The following is a 14191-nucleotide window of genomic DNA, read 5'->3' on the forward strand; positions in this document are numbered from 1 at the left end:
AGGAAAATGTGTCACTGGGGCAAGATTTAAGAACTGGGTCCTCGCTGGTGGTGACGCCTCTTCTGCTCGTCTGACCCCAAAAAAACCCCCTGAACGCTGCCAGGAGCCCAGGGATGGAGCGATGCTCCTGGGAAGCTGCAGGAGTGTGTTTAGAGAAGGGAACGGAGCTGGAGCGCAGGGGTTCTGGGAGCGGTGAGGGACCTGGGGCTGGTTGGTGTGGAGAAGAGGAGGCTGAGGGGAGACCTCATCGCTCTCTGCAGCTCCCAGAAAGGAGGTTGAGGTGAGGTGGGCACTGGGTTTTCCCTTATGTAGCAAGGGATGGGATGAGAGGAGGTGGCCTCAAGCTGTGCCAGGGGAGGTTTAGGTTGGATGGATTGGTTGGAGGGCTTCTCCAACCTTAATAATTCCATGATTCTCTGTGTAGCCCCTGGATCCTCTGGAGCTGGGCTCTTCATTGACCTTGCTGGTGGGCAGCCAGGCTGCGGGTCCATCCCTTCAGCCTCTCTGCTCTGCACCAGGAGCGCGTGATCCATTTTCCCAGGGTGGGTGTTTTAGAAGGAAGGGAAAGCAATGTTTTTCTCAGCCTGTGAATGAAATATGTTCATCAATCACGCCCCCAGCCCACATCCTGAACTTTTAACTGATTAGATTTAGACGAGGGAAGGAAGGATGTCTAATTGTTTAATTTCCACAATTATAAAAATATTTATCAATAATTAGGACTGATGGCAGCAGTTTCACTGTGATTAAAGCTGGTCCGCACTTCATCAACGGCCCTTCAGTTACGCAGCCTTATTTATTTATTTTCACCACAAAAAAAATCCATTTACAGTGGCTTCGCTGCCAATAATGAATCACACTTATTCACTGCCTGCGAAGGACTCGTTAATCTGATGAGGGTGCGTGTTGTAGGAAGGGTGCTGCGCTGAAAATGTGGTCACTGGACTTAGGCAGGAGGAAATTTTGGTGGACAGGGAACCAAAACAGAGCTGAAAATCACAGCATCTCTTCCTGTGTGTGGTTAAAAGCTCAGCATTTAAGCTGACCGCACGCTCCCCTCCTGACTCGCTGTTGACTCCCTTCCAGCCCTCGTGGAAGCTGGGCATCGCTGGGCATTGCTGGGCATCGCTGGGCATCGGGACCACTTCTCTGACTGCCTTTGTTTTAACACGAGGTTGTAGCTGGGAAAATAGAGGGGGGACCTCCAAATTTTCTGCTCAGAGAGAGAAATACCATCTTCCCAGGCAATTTTCCTGCCTCAATGGGAGATGTGGAGCCCCTGGGCTGGGGCTCGTGTCCATTCCATCCTCCCTTGGGAGCACCCTGGACCACCACAACCTTGCTCCAGCCCAGGATTTAGGTGCCAGAAAGCAGCACAAGCTCCCCTTTCCCCCCTCTCCCTGGTTCCAGTTCAGCAGATCACTTGAAAATATGCATGGTTTTATATAAACCATCAGTCCCATCGAGGAACCCAAATAGACTTCGCCTTTCACGCAAGCCCCTCGGCTCCCAGCTGTTGGCTTTGACTTGGCTGATGTCCTTCAAGCGCTGTCCCAGCCGTCCTCCTGCCTCCATGAGAGCGCAGCTGCATGTGGGATTTAATTTCTCTCAACACGCATCCTCGCCGAGGCCCCGAGCTGCACCCTGGGTTGTCCCCATGCCACCCAGCCCAGAGGACCTGCAGCATCAACGGCTTTAAATTGGAAAGAGGAAGATTTAGATGAGATCTTAGGTAGAAATTCTTCACGGTGAGGGTTGGGAGCTCCTGGCCCAGGTTGCCCAGAGCAGGGGTGGCTGCCCCATCCCTGGAGGGGTTCGAGGCCAGGTTGGATGGGGCTTGGAGCCCCTGATCCAGTGGGAGGTGTCCCTGCCCAGGGAAGGGGCTTGGAACTCTATGGGCTTTGAGGTCCTTTCCAACCCAAACCATTCCATGATTCTTGAGGTGTCGTAATCACCGTTGCTGTAAAGTGAGATCAGAGCTGCCTGGTCAGAGCAGGTTAAAACTTCAAAGGGCTGAGTCTCACAGGAGCGACCAGAGGCTCCCTTGCTGTGCTGAGAGCACTGGCTACAACCTGTATTTCTAAGAGGGAGGTGTGTATAACCCAAATGGAACGAATAAAGATGATTTAAAGCCATAAGGAAGGCTCTTGTAATTCAGCATGAGCTATTGCAGCTTGGGGGAGGTTGTGAAAAGTAAAGGTGAGACAAAGGGAGAGCTGATTGCAGTGATTTGTAAACTCTGAAGTGTGACAGGGATTCAGCAGCAGGGAGGAGAGAATGGAAAGTGCTGCGAGGGGTGGTGTGTTCGAAAGAAAAGATTCAGCTGTGTTTGGGCTGTCACAGGCAGGGAAGTGGAAGAGCTCTGGCTGGCTGGAGAGAACTTGCATGGGAAAGTCAGAATGAAGCCATTTCCCGTCAGTTTTTCATGCAAGCCTTTCTAGAATTCATGACACAAACTCCTTCACAACCCATTGCTGAAATATTTGACCTTTTTTTTCTACTTTTAAGGCCCCCTGAAAAGCTTGAAACGCTTTAAAAGCTTCCTATTCCTCCAGCTTTCAGAGGAGGGACAAAGTGTTCAGTTGTGACTTGCTTGCCGTTGCACTTAATACCTACTCACTGCTTTTTTTTCCTGTAATAAATGATGCACGTGGCATTCCTCTGTTGTGAAATAGGCCAAGGGATGCAGGCAGCGGCCGCCAAGCCTGTCTGCTTAATCTGTATAAGCCTTTGCCGTGCGCACAGTGTCCAGTTGGCAGCTCAGATAATCAGCCTACAGGCAGTTTAAATGCTCATTACAGTACATTTTATTCGTCAGTATTTAATAAGTAATGAATCTGAAAAGCTTGGAGCGTGGTCTGTGCCCGTACGGTCTCCTGCTGCGTCCCTGTCAAAAGGGATAAGTTAAACTGGGTTGAATCTGGTCGATTTTTGGATGAATACCCACCAAGGAATTTCTAGATGCCGTAAGAAGTTGAAGTTATTGAGTAGGAGGTGCTCTTTTGCTTCACTTAGTCCTACCTAATGGTGAAAAAAGAAAGGAACGGCTCTGCTGGGAGAGGGGCAAGGCTTTCCATGGCTGTGTGCGCGAGTTAACGGAGTTAACAGGGAGTGGGGTGCAGAGTCCCTTTGCTCAGGGGGTTCCAACAGCACAAGCAGCTGCAAAAAGGACTGTGGTGGCCAGCTGTGCTTCACCAGGGAAGGGAGGGGAAGAGCTCTCTGGTGTCCCTCAAAGTCTGGAAGGTAGCAGCTCACCAAGCTTAAAGCCAAGTTCTAAAAGCTCGTGTCCTGGTAGCTTTGCTGTGGTGCTCTCGGGAGCCTGTGTCAAGCCGGCTGCTGCGGTGGGAGCCCACGCTCTGAACCAGGGAGAATTCACGGTTACTCACGAAACTCTTGAAATTAGGAAAATAGAGTCTTTACTAATACTGAGTTTTATGAACAAAATGATCAATTCCTGCAGCTCCAGCAGCCACTCTTCAAAAGCCAAGTGGAATAAGTCTTTGCTGGAAAGAATCCTTTCCCATTATCTCAGTGCTTTAGCAATTTGGGTCTTGACTTGTTACTCATCCGGTGAACTCGCTGGGAATTTACAGCTGGTGTAAGAGGATCATCTGCTCACACAGCGCAGCACCTGGGGCTGGCAGAGCTCTGCCACGAGGATTTGATGCAGCTGAAGGGGAAGATGTAGAGGCAAGCAGGCAGAGGAGGCTCTGCTGCCTCCCCAGTCCCTCTTTTCCAGGGAAATACCGCTTCTTCCTTGGGAGCAGCAGACAAGAGAATCATAAAAACTGGGTCCTTAATTCTCCAAGCTGCTGGGCTGTAGAACTTGTTTTTAACCCTCTCTCTTAGACCCGATTTCACTTTCCACTCTGCTGGTGTCTGCGCATCAGCAGATAAATGCTGAAAGCCCTGAGCAGGTCAGACTCTGTTAACCAGTGCGACCAGCACAGGGCAGGCTGGGACACTTCAGGCACAGAGAAAGAAATGGGGGGAAAACAAAAGGAAGGGCTTTTAATGCTTTTAAATCACAAAGATTAAATACTTCTGTTAACATCTACCAGAAATCACTGCTGAAAGAGGACATGGAGATGAGATCTTGGTAAGAAATTCTCTGCTGTGAGGATGAGGAGACCCTGGCCCAGGTTGCCCAGAGCAGGGGTGGCTGCCCCATCCCTGGAGGGGTTCAAGGCCAGGTTGGATGGGGCTTGGAGCCCCTGATCCAGTGGGAGGTGTCCCTGCCCATGGCAGGGGTGGGACTGGATGGGCTTTGAGGTCCCTTCCAACCCAAACTACCCCATGATTCTTTTCTAGGATTCTATTTTATGCATTTTTACAGTCAAAGTGCTCTGAGCACAGAAAATGTAGGGGTGCCTAATGATGTTCTGTCACTGTTAAAAAAATGGATGTAGGATTGCTGAATGAGAACCTACAAGTAACGAGGACACCACAAAACCAACAACGCCTTCACAGCTGCTCTTTGCTTTCCCAGTTTCTGTCGTTAGTTTATTAGCAGGATCTAGCTCCGTACTGTTTGACTCGAGGCCTTTGACACGTCTGGCAGGTCACTTCATTATTGGGACTGTAAGTTCCAGGATCACAAACCACTGCGAAGAGAACACAGCTTGTATTTGTGTTTCAGCCAACTCCCTTCCACCTCAGCCAGGGCTGGGACCATCCAACAGCACCACGTGTGTTCCCAGTGCTGCAAGTGAGGTCTCATCCTCCCCAGACCTGTTGAGCCTGTCTCTCGCTAAACATCCCACAACCGCAGCAGGGGCTGCTGGCAAAGCATATTTTAAAGCAGCTGAGTGTTTTCTAGCAGCACATTAAGGTAGTTGTTTCTTATTTGCCCTGTATCCTCAGCAGAGTCACTCAGCAGTGACCTGCAAGGAAGAAACCCACTTTACTGCTTTGACTTACTCTGTTTGGAAACAACTAGAGCTATGAGCGTGTTAACAAAGCCTGCTAGCTTGTTTTCCATTCTGGCTTTTAAATCATAGAATCATAGAATAATCAGGTTGGAAGAGACCCACGGGATCATTGAGTCCAACCAAATCTGCAATGTGAAGGTCTTTCCAAAAAGCGAATGGAAATATCGTTACTTTTGACACTTAGATTTACCAAATCCTCCTCACGGACACCTGTGAGCAGAGCTATAAGTTATATTTAAATCAATGGATTTGATATTTACCACAGCAACCAGCGCAGTCCTTGTGGGTGATACTGTTTTTCCCAAACCCTGGTCGACAACTATCAATGCGAATCACCGAGAAGCTCTTGTCCACGTAGTGAATTGCTGGAAGGGTGTGAAACTTGTGCTTCAGAACATACGCCTGTGCATGGAAAAACTCTTCAATTCGGTCTCTTGCCTGAAATTCAGAAGTATGGGAAGAATAAGGAAGTCGGTTTGTGTTTTTCTTGATTTGAAGTGTCAGTAAATAGTTTGTAGCCCTGGCTCCCATGCATGTTGACCTGTTGTCTTAACTGGGAGCCTTCGTTTGGCTCCAGAGGGCCTGGGATCAGAATTGCTTGGTTGGAGAAGACCTTTGAGATAAGGTCCAACTATTCCTGACCAGTACTAAACCATCCCTGAGCACCTCATCTATGGATCTTTTTTAAACCCTTCCAGGGATGGGGACTCCACCACCTCCCTGGGCAGCCTCTGTCAGCGCCTGAGAACCCTTTCAGTGAAGAAATTTTTCCTGATGTCTAATCTGAACCTGCCCTGGTGCAACTTGAGGCCATTTCCTCTCATCTCCCTTGGGAGAAGAGACCAACCACCTTGCTACAACCCCCTTTGAAGAAGTTGTAGACAGCAATAAGGTCTCCCCTCAGCCTCCTTTTCTTGTGGCTAAACAACCCCAGGTCCCTCAGCCATGAAGGTAAATACATAGAAATAACAAGTCTGGGTTTTTTTTAACTATTTGGATCAATTTAACTTCCCAAACCAGCTTTTTATCCTGAGCTGAACTATCTGTGAGTCGTCATTTACAGTGATATTAATCCCACAAAATGCTGTTGAAGCTGGATTGCTATGAGTTGAATCAGTAGATGCTAAGGTAGAGACTTGTGTTAAGTACGTGGAGAAGACACAGAACCTCTTGAACTCTCCTGTTTGTCGCATCTTCGCAATCATAAGCAACCTGGTAGCAAATTTCTTCCCATCCTGGTGCAAAAGGATTTACTGTGGGTAGATGGAGAAAAGACACATGTTGAAGAATACATTACAATGAACTCAAACACCTCAAGCAGGTGTCTTCAAGCTCATTTCAGAAAGCATTGACAAAGAAATGCATTACTGCTTTTAGCATCTTATGGTGCTTCCTTCATCCTATCATCCCCTATTAGTTTTGCCTCTAATTTGTGAAGAATTGTGATTTTTCTTTTCCTGTCACTGTCTGCAGCCAGGACTGTTTTGAACAAGTTTGTTCAGTTGGGGGCATTTGAATATTGGAAAATGAGTGACAAACAGGGAAAAAGCCGATTTAGTCCTGGTGGTTTCCAACCTAAATAAAATCAGGGAATGGTTTGGATTGGAAGGGACCTCAAAGCCCATCCAATTCCACCCCTGCCATGGGCAGGGACACCTCCCACTGGATCAGGGGCTCCAAGCCCCATCCAACCTGGCCTTGAACCCTCCAGGGATGGGGCAGCCACCACTGCTCTGGGCAACCTGGGCCAGGGCCTCCTCACCCTCACAGGGAAACATTTCTTCCTAAGATCTCATTTCAATCTGCCCTCTTCCAGCTTAAATAAATTGCTTTGTTCCAGTTAGAGTTGAAGGTCAACCTGTAAAATTATGGGGGTAAAAAAGCGAAGCTCACAGGAAGAACCAAACCAAGTTATCTCATAATACCCTCAAAGGGCTGAAGTTTTATGTGAACCCCAAACCTCTGGGTCCTCAGTTTGTTCTGAATGTTTCTTGACTTTACTGAGGGGGAAAATGGCCACAAAACTGTTCCGTAACCCCTTTGATGGGGCCTCTTGGCACATGATGAGAACAGATGCAGGAGAGAATGTGGTCAGGGCATTAATGAATAACTTCCTCTCCTTGGTGATCAAACAGCTCTAAACGAGGGCAACCATCAGGGTTGATTGAACCTATTTTGCAAGGCCACAACAGTGTTGTCCTAAGTGAACTGCAAGGCTCTTGCTTTCAACCTCCATGCACTTTCCTAGAATCGAGCGAAACCACAGAGGTCACAGACTTATTAAAAATCAAATAATGCAAACCTATTACAGTCTTTTTCCTTCTATAATTACATTACTGAAAAGATCATGAAGATCATGGCATCTTATCGGCTCCCTCCTTTCAACAATCCTTTCCAGCTGCACACCTGGAAAAGTACCATTTATTGCTAAGGACAATACTACAAATTCAATGTATAAACTGCATTTTAGCTCCATCTGTGGGCTAGGAAGAAAAAATACAGGGACTCTGAAAGCAAGCAGGGAACGGCTTTCAAAGGTATGCTTGGCTTTAAGGTATTTCAGATGGTGTTTATAGCACGCTTGGGTCGTTTGTAAAAAGAAATGATCCCTCCCAAACAAACACTGTTATCTGCTACCTTTAAAAGTGACAAATAGTTCATGCAGGAGGCTGTGTTTGTGCTTCTTGACCGAGTGGCACTCGTAGGAGGGCTCTACGATCTGGCACTTCAGGTCAGAGATGATGCCACTTAAGACAATCTTCAGCTTCTTAAAGAACCAGTGGTTGGCTTTGAGCTTGCATCCCTTCGTAGTAAAGCGAACAAACACCTGGTATGCGTGGTCAGCTTCCCTGTATGCTTTAAGAAAAGGGTTTGTGTGTGAGTTCTGCGGTGTAATCGCAGATGGAATCTTCTACAGAACATTATCATCTCTGTCAGTGTACTTTGAATCTGAAATATGGGCTCTTATTCAAATGTAAACAAATAAATAAAGCTTACTCATTAACCAGAACAGAACAAGTTTGTTTGCACCACGATGACTCAAATAGTAAGAGACGTCTTAGTCTGAAATGGAGTTTACCTGCTTATGTTCCCAGCTTCTGCTCCCAAATATTGAAACAAAAAAGTGGGCAAATAGGTAAATAACACACAACTAGGGTGTCTACAGTGTTGTGTAGTTGAAAAAGATTGGGATTCTGCAAGAACGTTTGATGTAATTATGGTTTAAGAGTGAATGGGTTTTGAAGTTAATGTTTCTGAAGCAATTTGGGGCTGTTTTGTGGGTGGGGAGGTGAATACTGGTGGTTGCAACTGGTGGAAGAAGGCTTCAGAAGCTGGGGCAAAGGGCTCATTGCACAGGTTCACCTGGGCCATGTCTCTCTAGACTCAGACACTGGCTTCCTTTTCATACCTTGGATCTCACTGGGACTGTTGTAATTCACTTTAAGTTAGCGGTCTTACCATACACCATGAACTTATATGTATTGAACACTTCTCTTTCTTCTCCTGTTGTAGTTTCTAGGATTTTGTGAGACAGAGTGCAAGTGTAGGCTCCAGACAACGACTCCTTGAACCCCATCACCATCAGGGTTCCCATTTCTGAAAGATTCCCATACCTTTGCCCTAGAATAGAAACAAAAAGCACTTGATCACTGGGAATCTTTGATGCTCTGCTCGTTTAGAACACTTGAAGATGAGATCTTGCCCTTGTATAGAATGACACTGATTTGTGCTGGTCTAAAAAGCCTAAAATCTATGATGTTTAGGATTTATTGCAAGTTTCCATCTATCTCGAGCATTAGGAAATATCAGAGGGAGAAGAGAAACATGGTATAATGCTAGAGAACATGGGAAAATTTGACGAAGGACCTAGTGACTATTTGGACCTACCATCCTATTGTAGGGTGGCATCAATAGAAACAAGGAAAACAGACAATATACAGAATTGGGGAATCATTAAGGTTGGAAAAGATCCCTAAGCTCATCCAGTTCAGCCATCAGCCCAGCCCCACCGTGCCCTGAAGTACGGCATCCACATGTTTTTTGAACCTCTCTAGGGATGAATATTTTCCCAAATACCCAATCTAAACATCCCCTGATGCAACCTGAGTACATTTCCTCTCTACTTAGCCATGTGGGAGTGACTTTTCCCCTTGTAAACAGAAAACAGATTATTTCTCTATCTCAGCCTGTTTTCCTGCCTCCCCACCCTTTGAGGCAGAGGCTGTTCCTAAGCTTGTGGAAAAAATAATGTAAAAAGCTGGTTCTGTCGGCAACGGGGGAAAAGTGGCTAAGACAGGCAGTGAAAATCCTTTGTCATTCAAAGTGACTAACCTTGTAATTTTTTTCCATCTGGAGCAATCCAAAGATACTTGGAGTCTATTAGATCTTCTTGAGAATGAGCCAAATCCATACATGCTAGAAACGGGCTATTTGTAAACACCTTAACGTACACTGAAACTGCAATATAAGAAAGGTAAATGGCGCAAAATGCTTATTAGGAATGGAATTACTAAAACAGCAATTTCAAAACTATATTTCAGGTAATGCTAAGTTAATCTGGCAGAGCCGTTCGTGGCACGGCTGGTGCTGACTGCACGCAGGAGGCACCCGAGTCCCACACAAACCACCTTCAGGGCCACAACACCCACCAGATTTTGAGGGTTTTTTTGCAGAGCAAGACCCTCATTTCAATGCTAAATTTTCAGAAATGCTTCCAGTCGCACTATGAGACAGATGGATCTCTAAATCCACCTCCCTTCAGTACCGTGCACTATCAGGATCGTGTTCTGCTCAGCGTGGTTGTGTTGCTTCCACGCGTAGCATTGTCTACATAATGATTATTATACTTAAAACTCCATTTTAACAGCCTAGAAAGACCAAAGAATGTGTGTGTGTACATATATAAAAGGCAAGCTTACCTGTGTGTTCGGCATCGCCATAAATGTATTCATTTCCTACTAAATCAACAGCATGTTGCTTCCCGGGCACAGGTCTCGCTGTAGGGAAAAGGACTTGGAATATTACAGAGAGGAATCTAAAGGTGAGACCATTAACCTTTTCTTTAGCCCTAATCTCTGTCTCTCGCTTCCTTTAGGTATGGAATAGGTATGAAATCTAACCAGAGCGCTCAGGCTATTCCAAAGGACCTCATGGAGAACCAGGTTGGGTGCAACGTGGAGACTATGGGGGAGTGTTGGGTCTCCAAGCATCTCCAAGGCTTTGCTTTTTGGGAAACGGTGGGCAAGAGGGTTTCTTTTTCTCTTTAAGGTCCCTTCCAACTCAAACCATTCTATGATGAGCTGGAGGCAGGTGTTTAGGCAGGAGGGTCTCCATCAGGAGAGCCCCAAGGAGAACCAGGATGGGTGCAAAACAGTCTGTGAGACGGGGTTGGGTCTCCAAGCATCTCTGAGGCTTTGCCTTTTGGGAATCAGTGGGAGGTGTCCCTGTTCACGGCACAGCAGTGGAACTGGATGATCTTTAATGTCCTTTCCAACCCAAACCATTCTATGATGAGCACTGTGCAGTTGTCCAGGCAGGAGGGTCTCCAACAGGAGAGCCCCAGGGAGAACCAAGATGAGTGCAAGACGGACACTGTGGGAAGGTGTTGGGTTTCCAAGCACCTGTGAGGCTTTGCCTTTTGGGAAAAGGTGTTTAGGCAGGAAGGTTTCCATCAGGAGAGCCCCAAGGAGATGGAGGAAATCACCATGAGGATGCTTCAGTCAAACCACTGCCACCCAGACCTGGCTCAAGCAGGAAAAGGGAGCTGTTGGAGTGGGAAGGTGTGGATCCCAAGAGGTTTTAGGGTCACCTGCTGAAGGAATGTCCTGCAGAGCACAACCCCTCCCCACAGAATGAGCGCTGCCCCCAGCGCCCTCCCATTTGCCTGGGTGAGGGTGTCCCCCCTCAACCCCTGCCACCCCCTCCCTCATTACCTCCAGTCGGGGTCCCCCAACCCGACACCACTGCCACCACCGTGGCCAGGAGGGACATGGGGGTCCCCCAGACCCTGGACATGCTGAGTCCCCTGCCTTCTCGACCACCGCAAGGCACCAACTGCCCTTAACTGATGGGGGGGGCGTTCGTTAATGGCCCTGCCCCCCCCTTAATGGGGCTGGAGAGGGGGTGGGTGTGTCCTGCCCCCCTTTAATGGGGCTGGGAGGGGGTGTGTGTGCCCTGTCCCCCCCTTAATGGGGCTGGGGGTGTGTGTGTGGCCCCCCCCTTAATGAGAATGGGGGCGGGAGACCTGACCGCCCTTAATGGGGAGGGGAGATAGGCCTGCCCCCCCCCTTAATGGGGCTGGGGAGGGGGTGTGTGTGCCCTGCTCCCCCCTTAATGGGACTGGGGGGGGGTGGGTGTGCCCTGACCCCCTTTAATGGGGCTGGGGGTGTGTGTGTCCCCCCTTAATGGGGCTGGGGGGGGTGTATGTGTGCCCTGTCCCCCCCTTTAATGGGGCTGGGGGGGTGTGTGTGTCCCCTTAATGGGGCTGGGGGCGGGAGACCTGACCGCCCTTAATGGGGAGGGGAGATAGGCCTGCCCCCCCCTTAATGGGGCTGGGGAGGGGGTGTGTGTGCCCTGACCCCCCTTATTGGGACTGGGGGGGGGTGGGTGTGCCCTGACCCCCTTTAATGGGGCTGGGTGTGTGTGTGTCCCCCCTTAATGGGGCTGGGGGGGGTGTATGTGTGCCCTGTCACCCCCTTTAATGGGGCTGGGGGGGTGTGTGTGTCCCCTTAATGGGGCTGGGGGCGGGAGACCTGACCGCCCTTAATGGGGAGGGGAGATAGGCCTGTCCCCTCCTTAATGGGGCCGTGGGCGGGGGGGGGGGGGGCCTGCACCCCCTCAACAGGGCGGGACACACAGACTCGTTAAAGGCTCTGCCTGCCCTTCCTGGGGCTGGGGGGGCACTAACGGCTCCTAACGGGTGGGGGGGGGCGCCGTTAACGGCTCTGCCCTCCCTTTCCTCCCCTCAGCAGCGCGGGGGCGGGCGGCTTTCTCCTCGCTTGAGGCGGAAAAACGAGGGGGGGGGGTGTGAGGTGTGTGTGTGGGGGGGGGAGCGTCCCGGCTCCTCCTTTCACCTTCATCCCCACCTTGTGCTTTTAAAAATCTGATTTATTGGTTGCCATTGGGTGGCAAAAGGTGCCCCCCCCCCCCGGTGTGGGGCTGGGACCCCCAAGCCTTGAGGAGCGACCCAGGTGAGGCGTGTTTGTGACTCTTCATGGTGTTTGCAGCTGGGGGGGCAAAGGGAGGAAACGACAGTGGGAGAAGGGAACCCCACCTGCCCTGAAGAACCCCACCCGCCCCGTAACCCCAAGGGCAGCCAGGCTGGGGCCGCCAAATCCACGTCCTGAGGTATCTGAGAGGCTTGGACACCAAGGGGTTTGGGTATCGGTTGTGGTCTCTCCACTCAGAGCATCCAACCTGTCCCATAATCTCAAGGACAGCCAGGCTGGTGTCACCAATTCCATGTCCTGAGGTATCTGAGAGGCTTGGACACAAGGCACTTTGGGTGTGGGTTGTGGTCTCCCCACTCTGAGCACTCAACGTGCCCCATAACTACAAGGACAGCCAGGCTGGGGCCACCAAATCCACGTCCTGAAGTATCTGGAGAAGCTTGGACACCAAGGGGTTTGGGTATCGGTTGTGGTCTCTCCACCCAGAGCACCCAACCTGCCCCATAACCACCAGCTAAGTTGGTGTCACCAACTCCCGCATCCTAAGGTAACTGGGCAGCTTTGCACACCCAGGTGTTTGGGCATGGGTTGTGGTCTCTCTGCTCAGGCCACCCAAACTATCCCATAACTGCCACGATAGCCAGGTTGGCGTCACCAACTCCACGTCTAGAGGTAACTGGAGAGGCTTGGACACCAGGGTGTTTGGGTATTGCTTGGGATCTCTCCGTTCAGTGCACCCAACCTGCTCCATAACCACCAGGACAGCTAAGTTGGCATCGCCAACTTGGCATCCTGAGGTAACTGGAAAGCTTTGCACACCCAGGGTGTTCATCATGAGTTGTGGTCTCTCCACTCAGAGCATCCAACCTGCCCTGTAACCACCAGGACAGCCAGGTTGGCGTTGCCACCTCCACATTCTGAGTTAACTGCAAAGCTTTGCACACGCAGGGTGTTCAGGTATCGGTTGCGGTCTCTCCACTCAGAGCACCCAACCTACTCTGTAACTGCCAGGACAGCTGGGCTGCTGCCACCAACTCCATGTCCTGAGGTAACTTGCAAAGCTTTGCACACCAGGTTGTTCTTCGGTTTCTGGAGCAAGTCATTGCGGGACAAACTTCGAAACAAAAATCATTCCTGCCACTTGCTGTGAGAAAGATTGAGAATAAGAGCCAGGCATATCCTGTTGGCTCAAAATTAGAGCTGAATGTCACATTATTACTTCAGGTACTCAGTGGTTTTGAAGTCAGTTACATGTTTTGGAAGACTTGTTTATGAGTTTTGAACTCTTAAAGGCAGAAATACTGCCAACCGTGTCCCAGGCTGCATCCAAAGCTATGGGGGCAGCAGGGTGAGGGAGGGGATTCTGCACCTCTACTCTGGTGAGACCTCACCTGGAGCCCTGAGTCCAATTCTGGAATCCCCAATGTAAGAAGGAGATGGAACTGTAGGAGCAGGTCCAGAGGAGGCCACGGAGACCATCCAAAGGCTGGAGAACCTCTGCTATGAGAACGAGCTGAGAGAGTTGGGGTTGTTCATCTCTGGGGAGACCTTAGAGCATCTTCCAGTGCTGAAAGGGCCTCCAGGAGAGCTGGGGAAGGGCTTTTGATCGGGGAGGGCAGGAATAGGATGAGGGGGGATTGAGATGGGATCTTAGGGAGAAATGTTTCACTGTGAGGGTGAGGAGGCCCTGGCCCAGGTTGCCCAGAGCAGTGGTGGCCCCATCCCTGGAGGGGTTCAAGGCTGATATTTGTTGTGCAGTCCCAGACCATGCCAGTGTCCCAAAACAATGTAAAAGTATTTGCATAACAAATACGGAACCAGCCAAGAGAGGAATTCAATATTTCTGTAGATAGCTGCAAAAGTTTTCATTCAATGCTTCCAGGTAAAAAAAAAAGCACTTGAATGATTTTTCTTTGATAAAGCGTACCAAAAAAAAAAGCATGGAAAGCAAGAAATCAAACTACTGATGGAAAGTACTTTTAGCCAAGCCTGATGGTGATGTAAAGTAGTGTCCTTCTCACTTACGTCTTGCAAAACTCCTACTAAATGCATGAGCTGCCTCATTATTTCACTTCTCTCTCTTTGCAGGGA

The 14191-nt window shown here is 49.4% G+C and overlaps 2 protein-coding genes across 2 annotated transcripts in view; both read right to left on the reverse strand.

The window, feature by feature from the left end:
- The window catches only part of ORMDL3 (ORMDL sphingolipid biosynthesis regulator 3), a 172180-nt gene that overhangs the window by 24701 nt on the left and 133288 nt on the right, over positions 1-14191 (reverse strand). The window lies entirely within an intron of this gene.
- Positions 4396-10922, reverse strand: ZPBP2 (zona pellucida binding protein 2). Its single transcript, XM_069876673.1, has 8 exons — positions 10865-10922; positions 9851-9928; positions 9264-9389; positions 8391-8552; positions 7569-7787; positions 6099-6184; positions 5192-5369; positions 4396-4604 (listed from the first exon to the last, which is right to left on the reverse strand). The coding sequence occupies exons 1-8, from the start codon at positions 10920-10922 to the stop codon at positions 4507-4509; spliced, it is 1005 nt and encodes a 334-aa protein (XP_069732774.1). The 3' UTR covers positions 4396-4506.

This window comes from Phaenicophaeus curvirostris, chromosome 26, assembly GCF_032191515.1.
Source record: "Phaenicophaeus curvirostris isolate KB17595 chromosome 26, BPBGC_Pcur_1.0, whole genome shotgun sequence".
NCBI lineage: Eukaryota > Metazoa > Chordata > Aves > Cuculiformes > Cuculidae > Phaenicophaeus > Phaenicophaeus curvirostris.